This window comes from Hippocampus zosterae, chromosome 4 (assembly GCF_025434085.1).
Source record: "Hippocampus zosterae strain Florida chromosome 4, ASM2543408v3, whole genome shotgun sequence".
Taxonomy (NCBI): Eukaryota; Metazoa; Chordata; class Actinopteri; order Syngnathiformes; family Syngnathidae; genus Hippocampus; species Hippocampus zosterae.
The window spans coordinates 17,044,153-17,070,863 of record NC_067454.1 but is presented as its reverse complement, the minus strand read 5'-3'; the positions used below and the strand labels follow the sequence as shown (position 1 = coordinate 17,070,863).

The 26,711-nt window shown below is 42.8% G+C and overlaps 1 protein-coding gene across 2 annotated transcripts in view; it reads right to left on the bottom strand.

The window, feature by feature from the left end:
- lmo1 (LIM domain only 1) overlaps positions 1 to 13,772 on the bottom strand; it is a 34,634-nt gene extending 20,862 nt beyond the window's left edge. The window contains exon 1 of one of the 2 annotated variants that reach the window (XM_052063686.1): positions 12,974 to 13,772. In XM_052063686.1, coding sequence (XP_051919646.1) covers positions 12,974 to 12,995 — 22 coding nt within the window. In that variant the 5' untranslated portion in view covers positions 12,996 to 13,772. The remainder of the gene's footprint in view (positions 1 to 12,973) is intronic. The other variant, XM_052063687.1, reaches the window with a different exon arrangement.
- Between the last annotated feature and the right edge of the window lie 12,939 nt (positions 13,773 to 26,711).

Sequence of the window (26,711 nt, the reverse complement as noted above, 5' to 3'; positions counted from 1 at the left end):
TTGCAGCTCTCTTTTGAGCACGCCTCATTGTGCACTGGGTACAATTGAAAGGAAATGCATGCACACTCTCAATATCCTCCCACACTCGATCGCAGTGGCACATCTGTTCTTTACGTCACTCAACCGTAATAGCGGAGGGGACAGTTGCCTCCGATTGTGAGAGTTTGTTAAAGGCCATTTTTGATCACGTAAAAGCCACGACGCAATGCCCCCTCTGTCACTTCACGGGGAGCTAAAGGATCTTGATGAAACTCGCTCAGCCTTCCTGACACATGGGGAGAGGGCGGTGGTCTTTCAAGGAGGTGGAAGCTGGCCCCGGGTGGGCTTTCTCCCAGGGGCCCCCAATAATTCCTCGTCGCAGCTGCGGCAAATATGAGCCACACGCCATGGAGATGCTTCGCAAATTACACGCCGCACGTTACAAAATGGGTGCATACAGCCGAAACAAAGTGCATTTGTCATCATTATCTTTCACATGTCCGACCTCAACATATTTGTAAAACAGACGTCAGCCCTGCATTGATTAGTCAACCACCACCCCACAAGCCATTTTATATGTTAAACACATTTCAAAATCATCGTGCCAATATTGCGACTGCCACTCTAGAAGGAACACGGGCTAATTTGATCCTTTTAAGTTTTTGTCCCCGCTGCCAGAGGAACATCTACAGGAGGACACAATCCGCGGACCTGAGTGTCTGCTCCCAGCGTTAATGCGTTGCACATGCAGATGTCTTGCCATTGTGCGCATGAATCAGCGCCTTTCATTGGGCTTCTGTCATTGCTGTAATTGAGCCCATGGACACGTTTCTCTACTGCCAAGACAAAAACACGAGACATCTGTTAATAATATCTGCTGCAAAACACATGGCTGTTGAAAGCAGCCTGATGAGTGCGTTTGCAATGATAAGTCAAATAACGAGTACTGATTCACTGCGTGATTCATGTTCCCATCCTTGGTTGGGGCGTGTGTGAGCTCCGAGTCAAAGAGCAGAAATGCGTGAACACACGGAGGCAATCACGCTGACACACACTATTAAATTAGGCCGTTTCTCACCGAGCCCAAGTCAATATTACATTTCATCCTTTTTTTTTTTCAAACGCAACCCTGTGAGAGCCCTCTATGTTACTGTACGGCGCAGCTACATTTCCAGATGGTGCCGTATGAATGCCGGGGTCTGTGAGGTGATTTCTGGGACTGTATGCATGCTACGATTACAACATAATTAACACCCACAGTAAGTGGGAGCGAGCAGACAGGGCTTGTGTGGATGAGGAGGGGACTGTTCATTAACGAGATGCACTCTCTCAAACTTTGCAGCTTGCTGTGGCTAATAAGCCCCGGTGAAACGGAGCCCAGCCGTCCCTCGCATTGACCCTGGCGCTGCCTGGGATAAGGGAAGGTTTTGTCTCCTGGAATAATTGCTCTTTTCACATGTTACAAGTGTCCTGACCCCCACTGTCTGCAGCCACTTTTCCTACCATAATTACTCCTGATCCGCTCCAAATGAGTCAGCCGCATTAGGGCTGCAATAACACTGGCCCGGCTTCAAGCGCGGCATGGGGAGTCTCAGCAGAGCAGCCTGGAACAGGACTGCCTTTTCTCCCGGCCCACGGTCATTTCCATCACGTCAGAGGTGCATTTCTTACACTTGAAGTCAGCACGAAGGCCCTGGGCCCTTTTTTCTAAGGCTTACAGGCGGCATTGTTAGCTCCTGGTGTTCACAACACATTGTGGTTTGGCTGCAAACTCCGTCCCAATTAACGAAAAAACTTCATTAGGATGGTGGGGTTTTTTTTTGCCCCCACACTTTTCAGCCCCCTATTATTTTTAATTTATTCACATGGGGTTAATTAAAAGAAATGTATCACAGAGATATGCAACAGCTTTCTAATTAAATTCACTGCTGCCTTTTTTTCACACGTGAAACTGTCAGTTTCCAAATTATAACAGAAGGGGACTTGTTCCTCGCTCAGTGGAAGGGGAAGATTATGGCTCAGCAAGGTAAGCTGTCAGGAAATAAAAAAGAGTGAGAGAGTTTGAGACGGCACTAGAAGAAGCTGAGGAAGGGAAGAAAGGATGGCAAACATTTATTGTACACGCCTCTCAACAGATAAATCACAAGTCCTTGAAAGATGGAGGAATTCCCTGGTCCAAAAGGCAGATGAAAATTGAGCAAATCTTGCAAATCCAATGTTTTGATTTTGGTCCTGACTTCTATCCCACTTTTGTATGGTGCTGATGAGGTGATCATAACTCCTATTGACTACTAGTTTGTACTATAAGATAAGATAAGATAAGATAAGATATCCTTTATTCCAGCAGCAAGAATATAGGTAGAAAGAAGACAGAAGAAAAAAGAAAAAAACAAACACCGTTCAATTAAGTGCAATATAAACACAAAATGGATAAATCGCAGTGCTATTTACAATTGTCTTTCACATCATTTAATTATTATTATTATTATTATTGTTGTTATTTTTTATTTAGCAGCCTGACAGGAGTCTATCTGTTGCATAACACAACCCTGTCCACGAAATGTGGTAGAAAACTTTCAGGGTTGGTGTCACAAGAGAAAAACAGTGCTGCTTTGAGATGCGAGTGACCCTACTGGTGAATTTTCTAAGATAGGAGCCGTTGTTTGGATAATGTGTTTCACATTGTGCATTTACATCAACATCTCTTTGCTTATTTGTACACAAATTGTGAAGCAACACAATAATATAATATATTATGATCATACTCACATGCATCTTTTCTTTGTCCTCTGTATAGAACAATTAATATTATTGTGACTTACTGCGTTTTGACCAGCCCCGTGTGTCTGTATTATGCTGCCCCCATGTAGCGAAGTCGCGTTCACCAGAAGACACAGAACTGGGGTATTATGTGACAAAAACAGTTTAAATCGTTGCATTCAAATCAATCAAATCTGTACTTAAAATGATTACTTAAAAGAGCATATTAAAGCATGTTTTTTTTTTCAAATGAATTAATTTCCATTGACTTCAATGGGGAGAGTTTTGAGAAACAAGAGCTTTGAGTTACGAGCGTGATTTAAATTCAAATTTCAAGGCAGAACTGTATTTCAAATCCAAGCTACTAGTTTTCCCCTTCAGAGTGATCATCCTGGAGTCTAACATAGTTTCCCAGCTTTCTCTGCCACACCTTCAGACACTCCTGGATGGATTTATCTGACATCCTCCCCAGCTCTGTCATCAAGTCCATCTTGATTTTGTCCAGAGCTTCAAAACGGGCTTCCTTGATGACACCCTTTCCCCCCCTTTGAAATGAGCAAAAAAAAAGGGAACCTGGTTGGGTAAGGAGGTAGGTTGCTCCATCACAGCAACGTTCTTCTTGGCCAGGATTTGTCAGATGCTTGAGATATTGTGAATAACCACGTGCTGTCCTGCCACAAACTCAAAACATGCCTCGCGCATTGAACAAAGCAAACGCCAAATGATATCTTTGAAGACATCTACACGCACATAGAAGGGGAAAAGTTGTATTTTGGGTTTGAAATATATTGTATATCTTGACACAAATCCCGGAACTTTTCTAATAGCACCTCATAAACTACAGCAAGCATATACGCAACTCTGCCAAAACTATAAAAGTTAATACTACAATGACTAGGGCCAAATGTGTTTTATTCCACATTAAAAATGCATTTAGGGAGCAATGAAATGGATCCTTCGAAGGTTTGTGTCACTCAGGAGGTCGAGAAATAGTGTTCAAAATCCTCCCTAATTCCCAGCAATTACTGCACACTTATTACTGCCAAGAAAATGCTCGGAGACAGGTGTGTCATTCAGGGTCCTCATTGTGTCAAAAATGGGTTGGGGAGGGGTCGGGGGGGGGGGGGGGGTAGGTTAAGAAGGAACACCGCATCGCAGTGCACCAAGGGAGGCACTTTAATCCTGAATAATGCAGATTCCCCACAGGGGGCAGTTATCTAACTGCACGGGCTTCTAATGCCATTCGAACACGTACTTTCACAACTGGTGGGGTAAATAATGAGGAAGGTCTCTTGGGGGGACATTTGTGAAGATGTTCAAGAAAACAAGGGTGACATGGAATCTGTCCAAATGATGACCTTGTCTGAAATTTGTTTTGACAAATTTATAGGTATTCATCTATACGGGGGGATTTTCCCCAATGGTCAAGGTGCGTATGGGAGCGGGGGTCAGTTTGCGGATTCCCGATCACAAAACAAAGTTCATTCATACTGATTGAATGGTGTCCATAATATGGATGGCAGTGTCATACTTGACCCCGCACATCCAAGTCTGCACGTCACTGGCTTGAATCAATCTTAACACCCTATGCCTTGTATCATCTATTGCCATTTCATTTTAGTTGTCTTTCCCAGACTGTTTGCGTAAGAGCCACTGAGAAAATGCACATATACCTCACACTGAGGGGAAATATACTCAGTCATAATGTAATTAGTGCTCTCAGATCAAATCACATGACAACGCAATGAGAGCCAATGTTCTGTAAGAAAAAAAAAATAACCAAATGAATGTGTGAACATAGACCCAAATTCCTAATTTAGAGTAATGTGTGTTTTGTGGTCATTTGCATACAAATTTGTACGTGGCAAATATAATATGTTTAGCGCTGATTAAAGCAGCAGCTTCAATTTCCGAACGCTGGTCGACTCGTTTTAACAGGGTCAAAACTTACATTTTAATCACCATTTTTAATTTGTTGTTTGAGACTTGATTGAGTGAAGGTCATCCTGTGAGAGATTACTTCTCAGCATGTTTGCTTTTATATGAGCCATGGCACCCAAGGGTGGTGTATTTGCCAAAAAAAGATGGCTGTATGATTTAATAGACGTAGGATCCCACAGTGCTCATCACTTTAATTCTCATTAGAAATAAACTCTGAATGTGCCATTCATCATTTGAAGAAATGAATTTTCCATTTTGTTTGTCTGACTAAGATGGAACAGTCATTTGATGTTGGAGTTAAACTCCAAGGGATCACGGGGTTCAGTGCGGGCAGGGTGGTTTCAGTTCCCACTCAGTGATGGTGTGATTGTGAGTATGAATAGTGGTGTCCGTTTCGTTATACGTCCTGCAATTGACTGGCCACCAATCCAGAGTGAAGTCTGCCTTTCAGCCAAAGTTGGCTAGGATAGGTTCTACCTCTCCGTGACCCTCAATAAGATTCTTAAGCAGTACAGAAAATGGATGGAACACAACAATGGAATGGCACTGATGCAGCCCTGCTGGCGGCACCTAGAGGTAGTGGGTAGTCAGTGCAAGTAACGCGGCAGATGCCCTTTTTCACGGTCTGCTATAGTCAATTTTTTTTCCCCCTTAACGCTGTTAGGTATGAAAGGCATTGACTTGAAATAGTTAGACCCGTCCCACCAGTATTTGGACTTTAGTGGGATTATCACTGATATAACTGTAATCGAGGCACCTGTGGGGAATACCGGAAAGGTGAGAAAGGGTGTAAAATTTCACAATCACCGCTTGTCTCCCGCAATGTATTTGAGATGTCAAATCAGATGCCGATGCTGTGGCTATGCTCTTTCAATTTGATGACTTTTGAGAAAAAAATTGGGGAGGCTAAAACGTTATCAGGATTGCACCTCTGGCTACAATGCGACATGGGATTTTAGTTAATGTAATTTCTTTTAAGGTTTAAAAAAAAAACTTTAATGTAGTTATTATCCGACGTTTCATCAGATTGTCTTCATCTCATTTATATATACAGTATATAAAAAATAAAAAATCCTCGTCTCACCCCTCGGGTGATGTCCGTCCCCCATTCAGCTCGGGTCCTCTACCAGAGGCTAGGAAGCTTGAGGGTTCTGCGCAGTATCCTTGCTGTTCCCAGCACTGCGCTTTTCTGGACTAAGATGTCCGATGTTGTTCCGGGATCTGTTGCAACCACTCTAGTTTGGGGGTCACTGCCCCGAGTGCTCCGATCACCACAGGCACAACTGTCACCATTACCTTCCAGGTTCTCTCCAGCTCCTCTCTGAGCCCTTGGTATTTCTCAAGTTTTGGGTGTTCCTTCTTTCTGATGTTTCCATCATTTGGGACCGCTACATCCACTACAACGGCTTTCCTCTGCCCTTTATCTATGATCACGATATCTGGTTGGTTCGCCATTACCATCTTGTCAGTCTGGATTTGGAAGTCTCACAGGATCTTCGCTCTGGCATTCTCCACCACCTTCGGAGGTGTTTCCCATTTTGACCTTGGGGTTTCCAGTCCATACTCCGCACAGATTGTTTCGGTAGACTATGCCAGCCACCTGGTTATGGCGTTCCATGTAGGCTTTCCCTGGCAGCATCTTACACCCTGCAGTTATGTGTTGGATCGTCTCAGGTGCCTCTTTGCACAACCTACACCTTGGGTCTTGTCTGGTGTGGTATATCTGGGCCTCAATGGCTCTGGTGCTCAGGGCCTGCTCCTGAACAGCCAGGATGAGTGGCTCTGTGCTGTCCTTCAGGCTAGCCCTCTCTAGCCACTGATAGGACTTCTTGAGCTCTGCCACTTCAGTTATGGTCCGGTGGTACATACCGTGGAGGGCCTTGTCCTCCCATGATGGTCCCTCTTCCAGCGCCTCATCTTCTGTTCCCCATTGTCTGAGACATTATCTGAGTACGTCATCTGTTGGAGCCTTCTCCTTGATGTATTCATGGAGCCTGGATGTTTCATCCTGGACAGTGGCTCACACTCACTAGACACCGGCCTCCTTGCGTACAGTCTCAGGGTGCTGGATAGATTTTTATATATATATATAATATATATATATATATATATAGGCGGCCCGGTAGTCCAGTGGTTAGCACGTGGGCTTCACAGTGCAGAGGTACCGGGTTCGATTCCAGCTCCGGCCTCCCTGTGTGGAGTTTGCATGTTCTCCCCGGGCCTGCGTGGGTTTTCTCCGGGTGCTCCGGTTTCCTCCCACATTCCAAAAATATGCATGGCAGGCTGATTGAACACTCTAAATGGTCCCTAGGTGTGAGTGTGAGTGCGAATGGTTGTTCGTCTCTGTGTGCCCTGCGATTGGTTGGCAACCGATTCAGGGTGTCCCCCGCCTACTGCCCGGAGACAGCTGGGATAGGCTCCAGCACCCCCCGCGACCCTAGTGAGGATCAAGCGGTTAGGAAGATGAATGAATGAATGAATATATATATATATATATATATATATATATATATATATATACTGTATATATATATATATATAATCAGTCATACCTCGGTTTTCGACCGTAATCCACTCCAAAAGGCTGTTCGAAAAGCGATTTGTTCGAAATCCGAAACTATTTTATTAGCCCATGATTAGGGGGTAATACACTCTGCAGAAATAACATAAAAACTGTCAGAGTTGCATAAATCCCAACAAACACGTCTGCTCACAATGAACACTACACGAGGAGGCGGTTTTATTTTGTTTGTTTGTTTTGTGGACATGACATGACCCAAGATTGAAGGATAGAAAAATGCTCCATTGACATCAGCAAAATCAGTCTAAAAATTGTTGAGACATCATCGTAAAATGACACATTATATTTGCCCATTAGGAGGAACATTTTCTCAGGTTTTCTCGTTGCCTGTCATCCTACATCAAGTTATTTGCTGCTTCACGTGACTTTTGCGTCTCTTTGTCCTTTTAAAAACAACAGTTTTCAGGAAGAATGATATAAAAGTGTGTCATTCCTAGCCAGGGCGCAAAAAACTAATTGCAGAGCATGTGCATGAGTGAAACAAGTGAGTTGCTCAAGTATGTTTTGTCCTGTAGAAGCATCAGTACAGTACTAATTATTTCCCATACTAACAGCAACTGGCAGAAAGTAAATCTAAATGACAGTGAGTGAACCATACTGCCTGGCTGCCTGATATTGATAAACACTTAAAAAAAATATTTTAACACTAACAATGGATGACTCACATATTTTTAGTGGGGGATTTTCTGCTTGCGCAACATCGACATTCCTCCTGAGCGTGTCTGTGTTTGTTGCAGCTCATGCTGTAATAAATCTATCACCTACAACGTGCTTTAATTGTGCTTTAAAAGTAATGAGTCATCTCCCCGTATATCAGCAACCTCCACCAAAGGAATATGATCTTTGTTTCTGTGTGACATTACGTATACACAACAACATTTTGGAGGAGGGGCGAATGGCCAAGCCAAGAAAGAGACCATTACAGTACTGCCTTGAAATAAAATCGCACGTATCTCTCATTATTTTTCCGGTTGAAATGGATGTTAATGAGTGGTAATGCTGTTAATCTGTTCTGGTTTTTTTTTCTCTCTATAAAAACTGTGTAGTAACATAGAATGTAAAGAATTTGTTTGTACAGCCTAATTTTAGGTTTATGCTCTCAAATCAAAGGAAAAAAATGAAATCAGCGAAATGATTGTATCTCAAGGCACCACTCACATTTGGCTGTTTGGCAGTTGTCAAAGACTCTCCGACGTACATTATTGCCACCAGCACGACTGCCATGAATATTCTTGACTGTAACTTGCACTTCCAGAGAGTTTTATTACTCGCCCTACATCCTGTATTGCAGGGGTGCCCAACCTTTTTTGACCAAAGATCTATTTGTCAAGCAGCCGACCTCCCGCTATCGACCCGTTACCGCATGTGAATGCAGTCACAGAGGTGCGCGTGTATACACGTGTGCATTGATGAGCAACAGCCATAAAGGATGCTAACATGAACAAAACAGAAAAATAAAGTAGGTAGAGTTTGTGGAAAGGAATTTTCTGCCCACCTTTGTCGGAGACCTGACACATAGGCGGTGATGCACGTTTGTGGTGTGTTCAGTACAGAAACATCACGATCATAGCTTGCGTGTACCATTTTAAAATGCTTCTCCTGGCACTCCAGATTGCCATGCTTTGACAGTGCCATTGGTGAATTACAGATCAAACAAACTTTGAATGAGAGGGAAAAAAAAATCACTTCAACCGGCTCTGATCGTTAGCGGTCAGCAATCTGCAATTGCAGCTAACATCTACTAGGCCGCCGTAGGTTAAAGGTGACCTACTTTTTGATTTATGTATTTTTTATTCTGCTTATTGTGAAAGTTAAATTGATAGGATGTTTGGGTTTAGCATGCATGAGAAAAATATATATATATACATACAGTATATATATTAATTACATGACATACAAATAATTCCGCCCCCCATTTCTCTCTACACCCCTCGCAGTCGAATTGGAACGAGTGCTCGGACTACCGGTCAACCACGATCGACTGGTTGGGAACCCCCTGGAGTATTGTATTGTTTCTCTTTGTACAATAAGTGGCAGGTTCTAGCATTTGTAGGAAGAGGGAGGGTAGCAACACAGGGAAGTGAAGGATATTGGGTTGGTGGTTGGGGGGCATCATTCAATCTGCGGACAATACATACTGGAAGGAAGGAAACATGCCCCTACCTGCTAGTATTCTGTAGTCCACTATTCTGAGTGGATTGATTTACTCTTGTGATCATCAGAGCTCCGAATCGTCCTGTTGAAACTGTCACGACTCTCAAAGTGCCAGTGTAATAAAAACCGTGGACAGTGACAACATTAATTGGAATGGTTGGACAAAACAGAAGGTTGGACAACGGCTGCCGTAGGCCTCCCTGAGATCATGTGTCCCTCGCCACACACAGACGACAGCAAGCCTAACATCCAGCCTGAGGCAATAATAAACTGGATGCTCTCACAGCTCAAGAGTGCATAATTGAGTTTTTGCATCTTGCTGATGAGTGCAGCCGCTTGCATCTGCGGCGAGTGAGCGGGCGGGCTCACTCGCTCACACGTGCCTCAATTGAGTCTCTTTAAATTCTTCCAAGATTGTGGGAAATGAATGATACACATCTTGAGCACTTGAAAACCCGAAACAATCACCAATGATGGGGATCAAGAGGTTTAATGGTGACAGAGGAAATTACCTCCAATGATAATTCAGCGGAATTAAACACATACTGCTCACAAAAGGGTGCACGTGTGATTTCCTGACAACAGCTTTAGGATATGAGTGGCAGTCAAAACGCTGAGAGCGCAACTCGCTTGCAATGGCAGAAGAGAAAAGGGTATCCTGAAATGGTTGGAGATCAATCCCCGTATGATTAAATAAATGAGAAACTTGCACTTCATGAATAATTTTAAACGGAATACTAAAGAGTTAACCCGGAATGTAAAAAAAAAAAAACAATCCTGGTGACTTGTGGGTTTCTAATATCATTCAGGCCCCAGAGCTCACAAACCTGATGTACTGTAATTTCAATATTTGAAATGGGCAAGTTTAATTTTGAAGTTAGCGCAAACCAATAAGCTGAGAAAATAGCAAACACCAGCGAGCAAATTACATTCCTGTGGGAAAGTGAAAAGACTTAAGCAACATATAAAAGTAATCTCCAACTGGAAATTAGAAATCAACCCTGAGAAACCAAATAACAGAAAAGAAATATTACTGTCCACTTTCTGAATCAATATAACATCGCTACAAGAAAGTATTACCATGGTAACACCGGTAAAGAATGAAGCAATTCTTATTATTTCAAAATAAAAATGTGAGCCTGGAGCCCAAGGTTTATTACAGCAGCTGACAGATCACCAGTCTGTGTTCATCTGAAGGATTGCTTTTCAATCACACGCTTTATGAGTGTACACATTTTCCAGGACAGTGTGATAAGGGAGCCGTAAATTAACCAGCGCGAGAGAAGCAGAAACTTATCAGTCGCTGGAGGATTTGGCTTCTGCTTAAGGTCAGTGTACACCTGACGTGCCGCGGTGACAGAACGGCTGAATATTTGCCCCGCGCGCGCACATTAGGCGGTTTGGATGAGTTAAACATTACGATTTTTACAAAGAAGTTTGATGCCTTGCTCATCGTGCCTCAGTGCCTGCGCCGATCGCAGGGTGGTTTTCAGTCACGTTCCAAACTTGCGAATCCGCCACCCTCGTCCGCACCTTTACAGGCTGAACTGATGAGTGGATCAACGCTCAGAACACTCTCATTGCTTCAAAGTGAATTTGGAAAGTGTGTGCAACACGACATGTATCGCGAGCAGGCGCTAAAAAAGAAGAGTTTGGTGCCAAGAGACGAAGTAAAAGACGTTGGCCACATTTTGTGCTATTTTCATGTTTTTCAATTTTGTCAACACCGTTGTCGTGTTCATCCGGAGTTTCCGACATAAGGCGCTTTTGGAAGGCGCTGTGCGGATTTGCAAGAATGTTTCGTTTAAAAGTTTAAAAAGGGTGATATAAATGGCTACTTTTGAGCAATACATTTTCCTTGTTGTTCTTAACTTTGATAAAAGTTAGTGGCGGTGGAGAAAGTGTTCCAGGGTGACCCATTCGAACCACCGCAGAACGTTGACAAACATTGGCAGGGACCTTCAGCCAATTCAAAGTCAGTCGACATCTGTCAAAACCAGCACGCCGCACCTCTTAATGCTCCGTATGATCAGAAAAGCGCAATTCTAATGAAGACATCATTACAGGCTGTCATTATGTGGCCACCCAAAACTGCCCCCTTCCTCGAGCAAGTGCTGAGCGGATGCATTACATGCGAGAAGGTTGAATTGACAAGGCTATAACTTTACAGCCAATAAACGTTAAGAGGCACTGTAATGAGCGAGACCAGATCGGAGCAGCTCTGTTGCCAAGCGGGCCGAAATGCTGGAGGCGCTGGCCGGGTCCGGCAAATAAAGGGTGAAGCTTTTAGGCAATGAGCAGCAGGTGATCTCAGCTTTTCTGCAAGTCCTAATGCTCCTAAAAGCCACTCTCCCTGGTTCTGTAATTGGGCATCAGTAGTTAATGTAGTATTGACTGCATTACATGCTCTCGTGCATCCTTTCCCACTAATGCCATTTGCATCACCTTGTACATTTACCATATTGCTTAGCCAATAACGGTTAAAAGCAATCCGGATCATGAATCATATAAGGAAGAGACATTCAAAGCAGACTATTTACAGTTCAGTTAATTTGGCTACATTAGCGGCACGACATGGGGAGGCCAATTTATGTCTTTGCTTGAAAAGCCGAATGCTTTTGTGATGTCTAAGTGAAAAGATGGGCGGCTAAGAGATGGGAAATATCAATTTTCTAACCTAAATAATGGGCTCAAAATGCATCCATTACTTGCCGACTGAAAGGAGCAGAAGCCTTATAACACAAATTGTTGTATATTTTTGGGTACATCTCTGCAGGTGGTCAGCAAAAGAAGCTTAGAGAGAGAGAGTCTTTAAAAGTGTCCCAAGAAAGAAAACTTGGTCTCAGACCTCAAAGTGCTCTCCCACACGGACATATGTGGGGTCTGCTTGAATATTAAAAGCATAACACATTAATGGATTGAATGCATTCACAGTACACTGAGCATCATTTCGACCTGTGGACCAGCATGTGATAAATGCACTGCACGTCTTCACGTCAGCTTGAATCCAAAATGGAACATCATTAGAGAGGCGAGTTTGATTGAAATTAAAATTAATTAGATTTCCTCGCCCATTAACCCAAATACATTGAAATAGATAAGTAATGCAAGCGGGCCTATTTGGATGGGAAAAGTGAGTCAGGGCTGCGCGGCGTTATCCATAATTTGCAATCAAGTTAAAAGCACTCTGCTGTCATGTGCCATCCCGGGGAGGTTGTCAGAGGCTGGCTGCCTCTTAGCAACTTCACCCAGGCAAAAAGCACTTAGCGGGAGACTTCAAGCTCTGCACATCAAGTGTAAATAAACATTCCATTCTCTTTGTGCATTTGGGAGAGGAGCTCGGCTTGGGTGCACCTCAACTTCGCGATGCAGAGTGTGTGTGTGTTGGGGGGGGGCGTTATACACAAGCACCGACCGTCAATGGTAGTTTAAAAATCGGTACGAATTGAAGGAGACTTGATGTGGTTCGAGGAAGCTCCAAATGTGTTCGGAAAATGTCAGCGGTTATCAGCGCGAGTGTCCAGGATGTGACATCCAGGAGGCGGGGATGTTACTCACCCTCTTCCTTGTCCAGCACCATCGTCCTGAGGAACGAGGAGTCCTTCCCCGGCCGATCCGTCCTTGGCTCCAGGAGGCTGCGCGGCTCGCTCCGCTCGGAGCTTTTTACCGTGATCGTCTTTCTGTCGTTGTGCACCGCGAGGGCTAGACGGCGAAACCTTCAAACTCAACCAAGCACCTTTCTCAAAAAATAAGAACGATAGTTACGACGCTGACTGCCGTGGCCGGATGCGCGTCTCCCCACTTGAGCTGCGCAATAAATAAGCCCAAAGCGCTTCGAATCACTTCCATGCGAATAAAAGAGGCGAATAGGCGGCGTGAATCTCGACTAAACGTGCCGTGCGTTGCGCGCTGGAAGGCGGATGAGGAGCGCACCGAGCTGGCTTGAGCTCTCTCTTCTCCTGGATGTTAATACGCTTCCCCTCTCGCTCTCATTTGCTCCGAGATGACAACTACATTCAAACAAATCCAATTGCAAATGTGACAAAGTGCTCCCGCCGCCTCTGTGCCCGCGTCTGTGCGCGCCCCGCTCCGCTCTGAGCAATAAATGCGCCGCGCACGCTTCTTTGCAGCGACCCAAGGATTCCCTTGTTAATTAAATCAATTCATTATGCTCAGATCTGATTAGCAGCCCTTCCCCCCTCTTTGAATCAATTATTCAATACACAAACATAATTGCTTGTGCCAGAGGTGTCTAAGTATTAGCTTATTTAACTCCAAGGACACTAATTACCCCTAGGGCAAGGGAACTTTTCTCATTAATTCTGACAAAACACAAAAGCACAGCTAAGGGAAAGAGAAAGTGTGTGTGTGCCCGCGCGCGCGCAAACACACAGATACACGCGCGCGCGCGGGCGCGTGATGGAAATCACGCACACGCATGTAAGGCTGTATCGATGCGCTGGTGCACGCGCGCGCGTACGTCAAGGAGGGGGGGGGGGCAGAAAGAGAGATGTTGCTTCGTCCTACACAATGAAATGCTTTCATTGTGCTCTTCTCCTTATTTTTCTTGCAGAGGAGAAAATAAAGTGTCTAATTGTGGTCTACTCAGCAGTTCATTAGCGTCGGACACGCTTTTATCATACAAGCTGCACAGATACACGCAGCAGATGGGCTGACTTTTTGATTAGTGCCTAGATAGGAGGTTCACTTTCAAATCTGCTAATATAATTGTTGCCTGTCACTGCCAAGATGAAAGTGTTGCTGTTGCATGTCGGCGCCTTAAATAGCACCACTTTCCCTTGCCCTGCAGAGGCCCGGTAAGCAATTAATGGTGAGATCCAAGAAAGATTAGCCATTTAGGAGAGTGGGAAGGAATAGAAGGACAAGAATGTTGGTTTGTCAGCAGCCAGCAGGCCGTCTATGGTGTGAGCTTGCTCAGTCTGTCCATGCCGTCTGTTACATTTTGCACCACATATTTTTTGTTATCAAGAGTTACTCTGTGCACACAAAGAAACATTTCCAGAAAAGTAATGTCAACTTTTTCTGTTTGTTTTGAGGGCAGTTTGGGGTGCTCCTTGTCATTTATTATAAAGGGAACCCTATTTGGTCGTTTAAAGGGGAAATGTTATGGAAAATTGACTTTTTAATTGCTTGTATTGTGTGTCGAGTGCCCAGCCACACATTAAGTGTGAAACTGCACAACCAAGTCGATCTTTGCTGAGCTGCTTATTTCGGAAAATGGGTCTATGAGTGAGTCATTTTCAATTTCGGCAAATTTACATAAAAACACGACCAGTCTGAGTTTCTCCACCCATGACTTCGTAACTAGGCTGCTTGAAGTTCTGCCATTTTCAAGCAATGGCACTATGATTTAAATAAGATAAAGGCAAGCAGAGCTGCATATTTGGATGCACATATTTGCATTACTGTATTGTAACATCGTTACCTTCTCATGAATGGAAAATTCAGTCAAACCTTCATTTATAAATTTAATTTGTTCAGTGACTTGGTTCATGAACAAAAGTATTTGTTCACATTTAAGTGAATGGGAAATATGAGGAATCCGTTGCAGCCCTTTGAGAGTAAAGTTACAATACCCTTGTTTATATAAGTTTAGTTAAAAACAGATAGATTGGCTGGCAACCAGTTCAGGGTGAACCCGCCTACTGCCTGAAGACTACTGAAATAGGCCCCAGCACGGCCGCAAACCTTGTGAGGATAAAACAGTTCAGAAAATGGATGGATGATAAAAACAAATAAGTAAATGAACCTTTAATTGTCTCTTTTTTCCCCTACAAACAGTACAGATGGTAGATTTCACCAACCAAATTGTAGATTACGAACTGCAATGATCCCGGTTTTCCTGCTGCACACCTGGCATCAGAATTATTGGGACTATTTAAGGACCTCATGGACCCACGTCAAGCTGTCGGATAATTTCGCCTTGCTCAAGTGATTGTTCATACGCATTTTGTCTCGATTCTCTCTGATTGCTCTTGTTCCGTTTTTGGCTCATCCCGTGATTTGTTTTCTCCGTTTTTTTGGCTCTTGCTTTTGCGTATGTTCTTCGTCATTCAAGCAAGTAGTTCTTGGTGTGTTTAAGTGTATCCATGGTTTATTCTCCACGCAGTTTGGTCTTTCTTGTACTTTAGTTCCAAACTATTTTAGTTTGTGGTTTTTTTCCTTGCCTTGTGCTTTTTTGTTTTCTTTGCTTTATTCCTCGCTTGTTGTCCAGCGTCATTATTTGTACTTTGCTGGGCTTGCGCCTATTTTTTGTAAATAGATCATTTTGTTAGATCAGCTTTCCTGAGTCTATGTTTGAAGAGTTAGATTCTGTTTGAAACCTTTCGGACGCCTGACACAATTGCTCGTGTTTAGCTATTTGTCAACAACAATACAATTGGGGTTTGTACTGACGCTTTGAGAATTGGAATTTTGGTGGAGGTGTTTGGGAATCTGCAAAATTAAAAAAACAAACAAACAGCGACTTCAATTTGGTCATCGTAACCTCGCCCCCTCCCCAAGCCATGGACGAGGGGTAGGAGAGATAATAGAAGTGTCAGTCAAACAGGCCATCAAGTAGTTTAACTAAATGCGCGAGTATATAAATATAAATAAGCCTTTGTCGTGTTTTAAGCTTTTCTGCTGAGGTAGTGGCTTTGATATCTGTGGGTAGAACATTCCAGGGCACAGGAGCCCAAATAGAAAATGCTCAAAAACTTGCGGACCTCTTTTTGGCTCTCGGGATCACTTAAAAGACCATCGTTTAGCGAGCAAAGGCTTCTAGGCGAAACATACAGTATCACTAGGTCAATGAGATAGGAAGGTGCTGGGCCGTGTCATATTTTACAGGTACAAAGTAAGCCACGACAGCTCTCAAGTTGACCGGCAGCCAATGCAAGTTGGTGAGTATCGAGGTAATGTGAACAAACTTTCTCATCCTTGTCAGGAGTCTAGCTGCAGCATTGTGTACGGACTGCAGACTTTTAATACTAGACAGGGGAATACCAGAGTGCAATACATAACAATAATCAAGGTGAGACGTAACAAATGCATGGATTATGATTTCTGTGTCACCAGCAGATAGAACTGAACGGATTTTCGTGATCCTGCTGAGTGGAAAAGCCTAAAGAACATTTATCATGTCTCAGAGTGGGGTCCTTAAATGGTTGCTGATGATGAGCAAGGCCAATTGATCAACAGCTCAGTTAAGAAGCAAAAAACTGAAAGACATGCATTGTTTAATACAGAGGTGTGCCTCGCTGAGATTAAAGAAATTGCGCGTTTTTTTAATTTCCAGCGCCATGTGAAATGTTATTGTGTACCATCTGCATAACAGTGAAAACTAATGATATATTTACGTATAATGTGACCAAGCGGAAGTATGTCGATGCTAAACCATAAAAGACTAAGTACCGATCCCTGCGGGATTCCACAGCGTAACATTACAAAACTCAGACGTTGCATTGCCGTGAATTACTGAGAAGTACTTTGAATTAAACCAAGAAAATGCTGAGGCTGACACACCAACTTCAGGTGTCTGAGTCCATATATTGGAGAAGTTCATTAGTCACTTTAGCAAGGGCCATCTCTGGTGACCAGTTCATGGTGCAGTCTGCCTCCGGCCAACGTCGCCGGGAGAGGCTCTAGCACCCACCACGGCCCTGTTCAGGATGTCTCTTCAAGTAAAAAGATTTACAAAGGATGAATGAACTAGTATGTATCTGTCAATGTATCTGTCTGTCTGTCCGTCGGTCCGTCGGTCCATCTGTCCATCGATTGTTCTAGCTATCTATAAATCTGTTTTGTTAGACCACTTACCAGTTATACTTCATCAATCACTATTATTTGTTCAACCAATGATCAAGTATACATCAATTTATAAAAAAAAAACACACAATGTGTCTAAATTAATTTGAGCATGTTGATATTTTCAGCGTGTACAGTCTGAGATTATTTATTTACTGGACCAAATATCAGTTCCGATATTTATATTTTAAAAATACATATTTTTATTGCTACAAATATGGCTCAAAGGCAGGAATCTCCTAACCTTACGGTATTTGCCTAGAAAGCTGTATTCTCGCAGTATTTGTGAGTTAAGAAAACTCCAAGAATGCATCCTGTTCTGAGCCCTTGCTAGGTTAGGGATCTCCCACCAAAGCATCGAAACATTCAACATTATAACCCATACGATAGTGTTAAAGATCCTCCTCTACCAGCTATACTTGGGCATTTTGTATTGTCCTTTTAAAACATCAAAAATATGAATAAATACGAAATGCCGTATATTCATCGATCCATTTTATTTACTGGACCAAATTTCTTCAGATTTCTGAATCGCTTAATCCTCACTAGGGTCGCGGGGGGTGCTGGAGCCTATCCCAGCCGTCTTCGGGCAGTAGGCGGGGGACACCCTGGATCAGTTGCCAGCCAATCGCAGGACACACAGAGACGAACAACCATCCACGCTCACAATCACACCTAGGGACAATTTAGAGCGTCCAATAAACCTGCCATGCATGTTTTTTTTTGGAATGTGGGAGGAAACCGGAGCACCCGGAGAAAACCCACGCAGGCCCGGGGAGAACATGCAAACTCCACACAGGGAGGCCGGAGCTGGAATCGAACCCGGTACCTCTGCACTGTGAAGCCGACGTGCTAACAACTATATATATATATATATAGAGAGAGAGAGAGAGAGAGAGAGATGGTACTGTATCTTTTTTTAGCAGGCTCTCTGTCATACTGCAATGGTTTGATGACTGCTTTAGCTGCTGCCCTGTATTGAATGCTTTCTAATATCTTTTAATATACCGTATATTACATTTTGAAAGTAACTTGCCCATCATTGGTTCAATATCATCAATCCAATGTTTCCGCATTGAAAAATCATCAAAACACCCATGCCTTTCTGTTCAATTATAGTACCCTCTTCTATAACACTTGGAGTGGTCAGCCCATTCAGGGATCATTTGGGCTCTCAGGTCATGGTATGGTTGGGCTGGCCCTGAAATCAGTGAGCTGATTCCTCGTCTGTCCAGCTTGGTGGCTGACATGCTTGACTTTTCATCTCGACGGTCACATACGTAGATTGATGACTTATGACCAAGAGTGTATGTTTGCTGACCTCCAGCAAAGTGAGTGACACGCAATTAATCCAATCACACAGAAGAAAAAGGAAAGGAACTGGATCAACTTCAAATAGCCGTCAAACAAGAAGTGGGAAAAGGCACTCTATTATGGCCATTCATAAAGGGGAATGAAAATAAGGCGTGTGTGAGAAATGATGGGCCACAGCGAGGCAAGGGCTGTGAATTTACCACAATTACCTGACAAGAACACCAAATGCTGGAGTCAATAGCGTCAGAGGCTATAAATTATGTCACAGAAGATGCTTCATGTATATTTGAATCTCAGTGACATTTGAGTGGAGAGACATTTGGAGTGATGGCACCGCTCACACCATGGATCTTGATCCACATCCCGTTTTAGCACGCTTCACGATGGTGGAGACACAGACGTGGTTGCATCGTGGCTCTCAATCAATGCGCTTGTCATGATTGTAAATTGGCCATGTTACCTTTGCACCAAGACATAACATTCTCGATGATCCATGGCTCATGTCTGTGTGGCTGTCTTGGGCGCAAGCCCTTTCCCACTCCACATCCAAAAGTGGGGTCAGTGGATACTAGAAACAGGCCCCTGAGTATGCGTCTCTGATACACAGTTAATTAACATTCATTTCTGAGCATGCATTAGCCATGGCCGTCTATTTATGGGTGGCTCTCAAATGCAGCCACTACAAAACAGCGCTCTGCAATTAACCCCACATAATCAGATAGCGGGCTAGTGTTGTGTTCCTGTTCGTCCTCCGGCACATGGCCATTGGACGGGGGTTTCGGAGAGAGGATGAGCCCATTCTATAGTTCAGAATGGCTAAGCAGATTAAAACCTCATATCAAACATGATATTTACAGGCAAAGCTCGGAGGAGAGTGCCCCTTTTATGTAGAAGGGGGGTGGGGGTGGGGGGAGGCTCCGGGCTGGGCTTTTAAAGCCTTGTCCCTTAATTGTATTCTGGCTAAGTGGGATGAATGGTGCTTTTTAATCAGACCACTGACGGGCCCGTGTGTTATAAAAGTAAAGAGATGGTGTCTGATGGTTAAGATGCTGAATGATATGCTTTTAGATCCAATATTCTAATGCATTGTGCTCGGGAGTGTGAAATGCCCTGATGTTGCAATTTTGTGCTCATGTTTTTAAAAATAATCATAGCGACTATGCTTAAGAATGCCTTTCCATGATTGCTTTTAAGTGTAATTGGGTAAACATCTTTAACAATGCTGCATTATAACATAGGCCTCACTAGACTCAAAGAGTCAAGGTTCAGCTCCTCCTAGTGGGTGATCTTTGCTATGTTTCTCCATCGCTGGTCTGCACAGCAGAGGTTTTAAACACATCCCATAGTAAATTGTTGCCACTTTTATATTCCACTCGTAGCGCTACTCCTGGTGTGGTGGGTGGCAAAAAGAGTAAGTGAAACCTCTCTGATGTAACCCGACATGCTCACCATATAGAAAGTAATCCAGACCCTATAAGCCTTGCTGTTGAAATCATTCAAGTCCATTTGAATTTCATGTCAAATCAAATGGAGACAAGGTGTCATTTGGTGGGCAGGGAAGAGGGGAAGAGTGAATCCCTTTTCCCAAACAGTTAATCCAACTTTAATCCCAGTCATTAGGAATTAGACATGCAGAGCTGTCCGGCCGTGCCTCTAAATTACAATCAAATGGTTAGCAATTACACAAATTATTGATGGGAGATCCTTTTTTTTCCAACTTGCAAATTAAGGCTATTAAGGAAGGCTCCTTTTTAATGCAAAAGTGACTAATTAACCACCGGACGGGAAATCTGCTGCCCAGATATCAAAAAAAGTTCTCAGCACACATTGCAGAAACACAAGGGAACCAATTAGTTTAATTATCAAAACAGCTAATTAAAATTGCACAGTTCCTAATTAGTTCTTTGCTTTTGCCTCTAATTGACAGCATGGAGATAAATGGGCTGCCGATGGAAATGGGGAGAGAAGAAAAACAGCCGAAACTTCGTTGGAATATTTATGCTGACTTTATCTCCGTCTGTGTGGCAGCCCTTGAAAGTGGAAAATTAATGACCTTAATTCCCAAACTGTTTTTCCTCTAACAGTGCTCCCCTCTGCGCTCCCGGTGCACGCTCCTTTGTATGGGCCTGCCACCCTGCCAACTGCTGGAATGGGGAACAAGGGGGTACTTGGGGGCGGGTAGGAGCCACGATTCTCCTCCTAATGTGACAGCTCCTCCTGAACAATGAAGGGAGATGAAAGAAAAGAGCAGATGTAACCACTGGGAGTGTTGCATCATGGAACTGCAACTCCGTTGGACTTTTTTTTTAGGCATTTCTGTCATCAATGAAAACACAAATTTTGAACTGCACAGGAGTAAAGATAAAATGCGTGTGATGTCCCAGTAGTACTTTGATTTGAATGTTAAATGAATTAAAGCGTTGACCCAAAGCACCTGCAACTTTCTATGAGCCCTTTTGTTGTTTTGTTCATACCACTACTGCAAACACATTGTTCGACCGTGTACCTGTATGGTACGACAAAACTAGTACTTGTGGCATGTACTCGTAGCAACTCTAAAGTATACAATTTGCCTTACACGAGTTTAAATGTGCTGTAAAGTGAAAGTCGAGATTTTTTTTTTCCAAATTCATAATACGTGTTTTAAGATAACTTCTGAAAATGTAGAAAGACTATGTAGTACCAAACTGTGGAGGTAAAGCATTAAACAAATTTTGGGACTATTTTCCAGATTTTTTTGAGGCGTGGCTAAAACTGAGCCTTCCTTAAAATCTTCCCTTCACTGCTTGAGGGCACCTCGTTGTCAGCTGTCAGTGTGCACACCTAACATTGAAAAAGGTGGAAATGTGAAGAGGGTAAAAAATGGCACACTTAAAAATATGCAATGTTGAATTTACTCAATTTTATTTTGCACCAAATAAAATCAGGTGGATCCAGATATATTACTTATAAAATCGTGTGCATCCAGATTAATTTTTTTATTATGCAACAACTTGAAGAAATAAAGTTATGGATTTTTTTTCTTTTTCAGTGCAGGTGACGAAAAAAGGCCTGATTTGACATCCAGAATGTGGATCGGGGGATCACGGTGGTGCAGTCTGGTGACTGTCAAGATCCTTTCCTGGTTTGCTTTTTTTCCTCAGTCTCCAGCGGGAGAGTGGGCGTTCCCTTAAGAGCCGCACCTGACACAAATATGGCCTCGTTACCGACTGCCTTTAAAAAGCCACGCCGTGCCAACTGCTGCTGTCTGATTAGCCTTGCTCACGACTCTGTCTCCAAGTGCTCAATTTACTAGATGATCCTGAATGTTCTTTGTCTCATAGCTTTTGCATAGTTCTTCATAGTACTTTGGTTCTCATAAGTATTCTTTTGTACTCTTGTTGCATGTTCATTGTGTGTTGGATTCGCTTGTCCTTTGAACTGATGAGCAATTCATATTTGTCTCGTTCCTTGTCTTTTGCGAGCGGTTTTGGTTTGTTCTTCACTTTTCCTGGTTCTTTGTTACCAGCGTCCTTTGTTGACCATTGTCAGTCTTGCATTTTGGTTACGTCTTTTTGATCATTTTTTTTGTTTTTTTGTTTATGCCTTTGCAATCCTCATTCTGTCCAAAATTGTTCCGGACAGCCACAATATACTACTTCGAGGTCACCTTGGAGCGCCTCATTGGCACGTTGTGTTAAAGCCACCGGAGGGTTTAAGGCTTAAAAATGTAGTTTTGTGGTGAAATCAGAGAGATGGCTCAGATGTTGGATGATTAATAAAAGGCGTCACCAAACATGAATTCACTGATTATTTTTATTTTCCTTTAATATCGCCACCAACACCATAACAAATGTAACACTTTACTATGGTCACTATGGTAAGACTTAAACATGGAACCGACACCACAAAACAAATATAAAGTACATGGGTGAAATGAGCAGCACCAAAACTGATATTTTGTCGTTGTAACAATAAACATGAAGCCACCATCTTTTGTATTATTCGCATCCTCCTGAAATGCGCCAACATAAGGCACCACGGAACAAATATTAAGTCCGTGAATTAGTCACCATAAAGGCTAAAACAAGAGCAGCTCGCCGCATATTGTGCGGGGCGAGCTGCGTGCGTGGGAATCATTTCACCGTAACTCCGTATTTCAAGGAGGTCTCTTGCTATTGTCTGTGAAATGCACCCTTCTTCTTCTTGGTCATAGGCTCTTCTGTTGTCTCCTCACTGAGCCTTTTTCCATGTTGCGAAGAAATGTGCAAATTTTGTTTGTTGTTTTTTGTCACTCATTTGACTTGCTTGTGGGTTGTAATATTAGCGTTAGGCGATCGAGAGACATAAGTAGACGTAAGTACTTAAAAGGTAGTGTATTTTTTATTTTTTCAAGTGTGTGGCAAAAGGTGGTTGGGGACCATTGATTTAAAAGAAAGGTATTTTCACTTTACAGGGCCTTTAACTTTACTTGACCCGTGCTGTCATTTTCCCGTGTCGCTCATTATCCTTTGCCTTTAGCCAGCATGCATGTGACATATGTGCCTTCTCTCGGCACATTAATTGATAGCGATCAACTAATCAGTTTACGTGTTAAAAAATAAATTACATTAATGTGCAAATGATGCATCAACCCGGGCCAGATAGGGCAGACCAGAGGGCGCATAATGTCAGGATCATTCAGTTAGGTCTTTGTGCATGCAGTGTTAATGGACTCTGATTTCCCCTGCTCTGGTTCCGATGCAGTGTTATACGTCAGGAAGCCGGCGTAAGTGCAAGAGCCAAAAGCCTTTTTGCAGAGCCCCATTAAAGCCAGTGAGGTAATAGCGGCCTTTTGCATGTCTTTTGTCTCATCTCGTGGAAAGGGCATCGGACGCCATGCGCATTTTAACATTTGGCTGAACTCCCGGTTGAAAATGACTAGATATTAACCTGGCCTCCATCTATACAGGCAGAAATGGATTGCCTGAAGAGATTTCAGAGTTGAAAATGTGACGTGAATCCACATCTCGTCCGTTTTAAAATTACACCCCGCAGTGACAGAGGCTCCAAGCCGCTGCCAGTGGCCTAACAAACACACATCTCCCACTAATTGATTGTCTCGTGTTTTATTTATGGCTCCGTAGTAATTAGCGGACAGTATAATGTAAGCCATTCATTAGCACCTGGCTACCGCTATGGATTTCATTGCTTTGTCTCCTTTGCACACATCATTAGGGAGAAACAAAGGCTGTAATTTATTAGCATGGCTCCTGATAAACATTCTTAAAGTCGGTGTGCCTTTAAGGAGGAACACAAGCCTGTAAAACTTTTGTCAGCATTTGCCGCAGAATATGTTAAGGAAGAGCTGTATAAATTTAATTTTAATTGTTTTGTACACACGCCAGTGAAAAGGAACTGATTGGATACAGTTCACAGACAGTATATTAATACGTTATTTTCATATGTTAATTGCTTTGCATAATCTCTCCCCTTGCTTGGTTTGGAAGTACCTGGCAATGAGAAGGTAGCTGAGGAGAATAGACTCCAATTTACATAAAACCGGCTCCTCTGAACATTAAATAATAATGCATCTGGAAGCCGAAGGTGTGTTCAGTTAGCAGAAAGCGCATTTATATAATTTATAGTCCAGCTGTTTCAGTGCTTTCGAGTCCATTTTCCTCCCTGCCTGCTTTTAATGAAATCTTGTTACCGGAGAATTGACTGAGTGAATTGAGATTTTAATCCCATCGACGTTCCCGCATGAGAATTCACACTGGTGGGAACTTTTAATGGTGTCTTGTGTAATCAGACGACACTTGTATTCAGCTCCCCGCAATAATGAATCTCATCAAATGTTAAAGCTGAGGCCACGAGTGAAGGGCTCAAATTTCAAGGTTTTTTGACCATCGCCATTTGAGAAATTCCTCGGGGAGTGTGCGATTACTCAAGTTTAACAGTTTATTGCCTCATCTTTCAATGGCCACTGAAGCACAAAATTCTCATCTAGGTTGCTCTTTTTTTTCCCCCTCCACTTGAAGAACAGGCCAATATAGACTGCGGAACAGCTGCTCAGATCCCGAGGAACTGCTGTTGGCACTGCAATGTTATTAGCTGCCACGATCATTGTCCACTCACTGTGTCATTTCAAGAATGAAAAAGAAATTATGTGACTCAAATCACTGGACTGGTTTTAATTGTCGACACTCGACAGTTTCTTTTTTGATTTTTTTTTTTTTTTTATCACCGCAAAATACGACTCTGGTTTCACTTTTTACATTGCAGTTACAGATGTGAGGTAAAGCCTGTATAATAAGGAATAATGACATCTAACTCCCCCCTCCCCCGCCCCGCACGGTTTAGAAGTTCAATTAAGTGCCTTGCTGTTGTTTGCACTGTCCAAGGTAAAAAAAAAAACATCAAAGGACCAAGATATTCTTTCAAATTGTTATAGAAAATATAAACTTTTTTTCTGTCCTACTGCAAAATGTGAAAAATTCACATTTGCATCATGAATCTGATGGTCAGTGTGCATATACTCAAAACGTATGCACAGCGTTAGAACTTTTATATGCATTTATTAGCGACTGCAACCCAGGGCGCCTTGCTAAATCGATAATCGATATGCAAAACCTTGCCATGGTTTTGTTTTGTTTGTTTGTTGTTGTTTTTTTTAAACGTTTGCATTGTCTTGGTTCAATTTATTTTGATGGATTATCATGTTTTCCTCACATGACTTTTTGTTTCCCAATCAGCTCCCACCAGCTGTTCGTGTTGTCCAGTTGCACGTCATTGTCTGTTTGCTTAGTTTGAGTTCCCTGTTTTCGTCCGTTTCGCATCATTGCTGGCGTTAGAAACATTAATAAAGTTAGGTTACGTTCCCTTCAGCTTTGAGTTTATTGCTTGAGTTTCTTGGTCGTAGCTAATTTGGTATTTTGGTAATTCCGTGCGCTTTGTTTTGTGAGGAGAGACCGTCAACTCTGAAAACAACAATAACATAATGATACCCTCAATTCAGAGAGTTATTGTCAAAAGTATCCACTCCAATACTTGTTTTCAAATATTTTAAGGCTACAAACCAATGTTGTGACTAATTACAGTGTGGCTATGGTTTTTTCCAATTCAACATAAACCCGGACAAACAAAAATCCACACGTTATTCTTTGTAGGAAAAAAAATATTGCTAATATTTAACATTTGTAGGAGTTTTGTTGGAATCTATTTCAGGTCAGATGTGTAATGCGATGCTGTTTTGTATTTGAAAGACACAACGTGACCTTTGAGATTAGAAGGGGCGGTGCTTCTCGGGGAGCTGAAGAGAAACCCTGCTGTCGTGCACCTCTTGTCTCTTTGATTGCTCTGTAATGAGACGTTGTGGTCACTGAGCACACTGACACGCTGCTGGAGAGCCACCAGCTCTTACCGCCTGCTACCGGAGGCAGGCCTGTGCATGTGTGTCTCTTAAGTACAATTGACAGCTATCTGTGAAACATCATGACGGAGGTGTGCACGGAAACGCAAAGGCAGAAAGCAATGTGTGTCGCAGCATATCAAAAAGTAAAGCGACATGGCAGTGATCACATTGTGTTGTGGTGCAGTAAACTGTCACCTCTTATTATACGGCGGTACCTCGACTTACGAGTGCCCCGATTTAATCTGAAGGTGCTTTAGCAGCTAGCAGCATTTTGTGGGCTTCAATCAAACCCTAGGTCATTTTCCTCCCCGGTGCAGTTTACAGGATTTGGTCAGGTGTGAACACAGTAACTAAATTGGCAAGTCCAAGAACATTTAGATGAGGTTTTAACAAGCATGGTTACATAACTGCAGGCAAGAAACAAAGTAAACCGATAACATAGCGATTGCGTCTTCAATTTAGCACATGAGCAGTTAGGATGTGTTCTTTTCACCATGTATAGCGTACCGTACCGTAATGTGCCTTTTGTACACAATACGGTGACAAGCCAAAGAAAAATGTGAATGCCCCAATTTCTTTGCTTTTTTTTTAATCAAAAAAACAACAGGATAGAAAGGACAATTTAATCCAAAAGAATCCTCTAAAAGACCAAATTTGTAGAAAATAAGAATTTCGCAGGAAATTGTACAAAAAAGTCAAAGGAATGTTTTCTAACAATCGCCACAGCATATTAGCTGCAGCTGTTGTGGAAGCGCGTTATTAATAAAGGTGCCATTTGTTGTACTGGGGCGGCACGGTGGT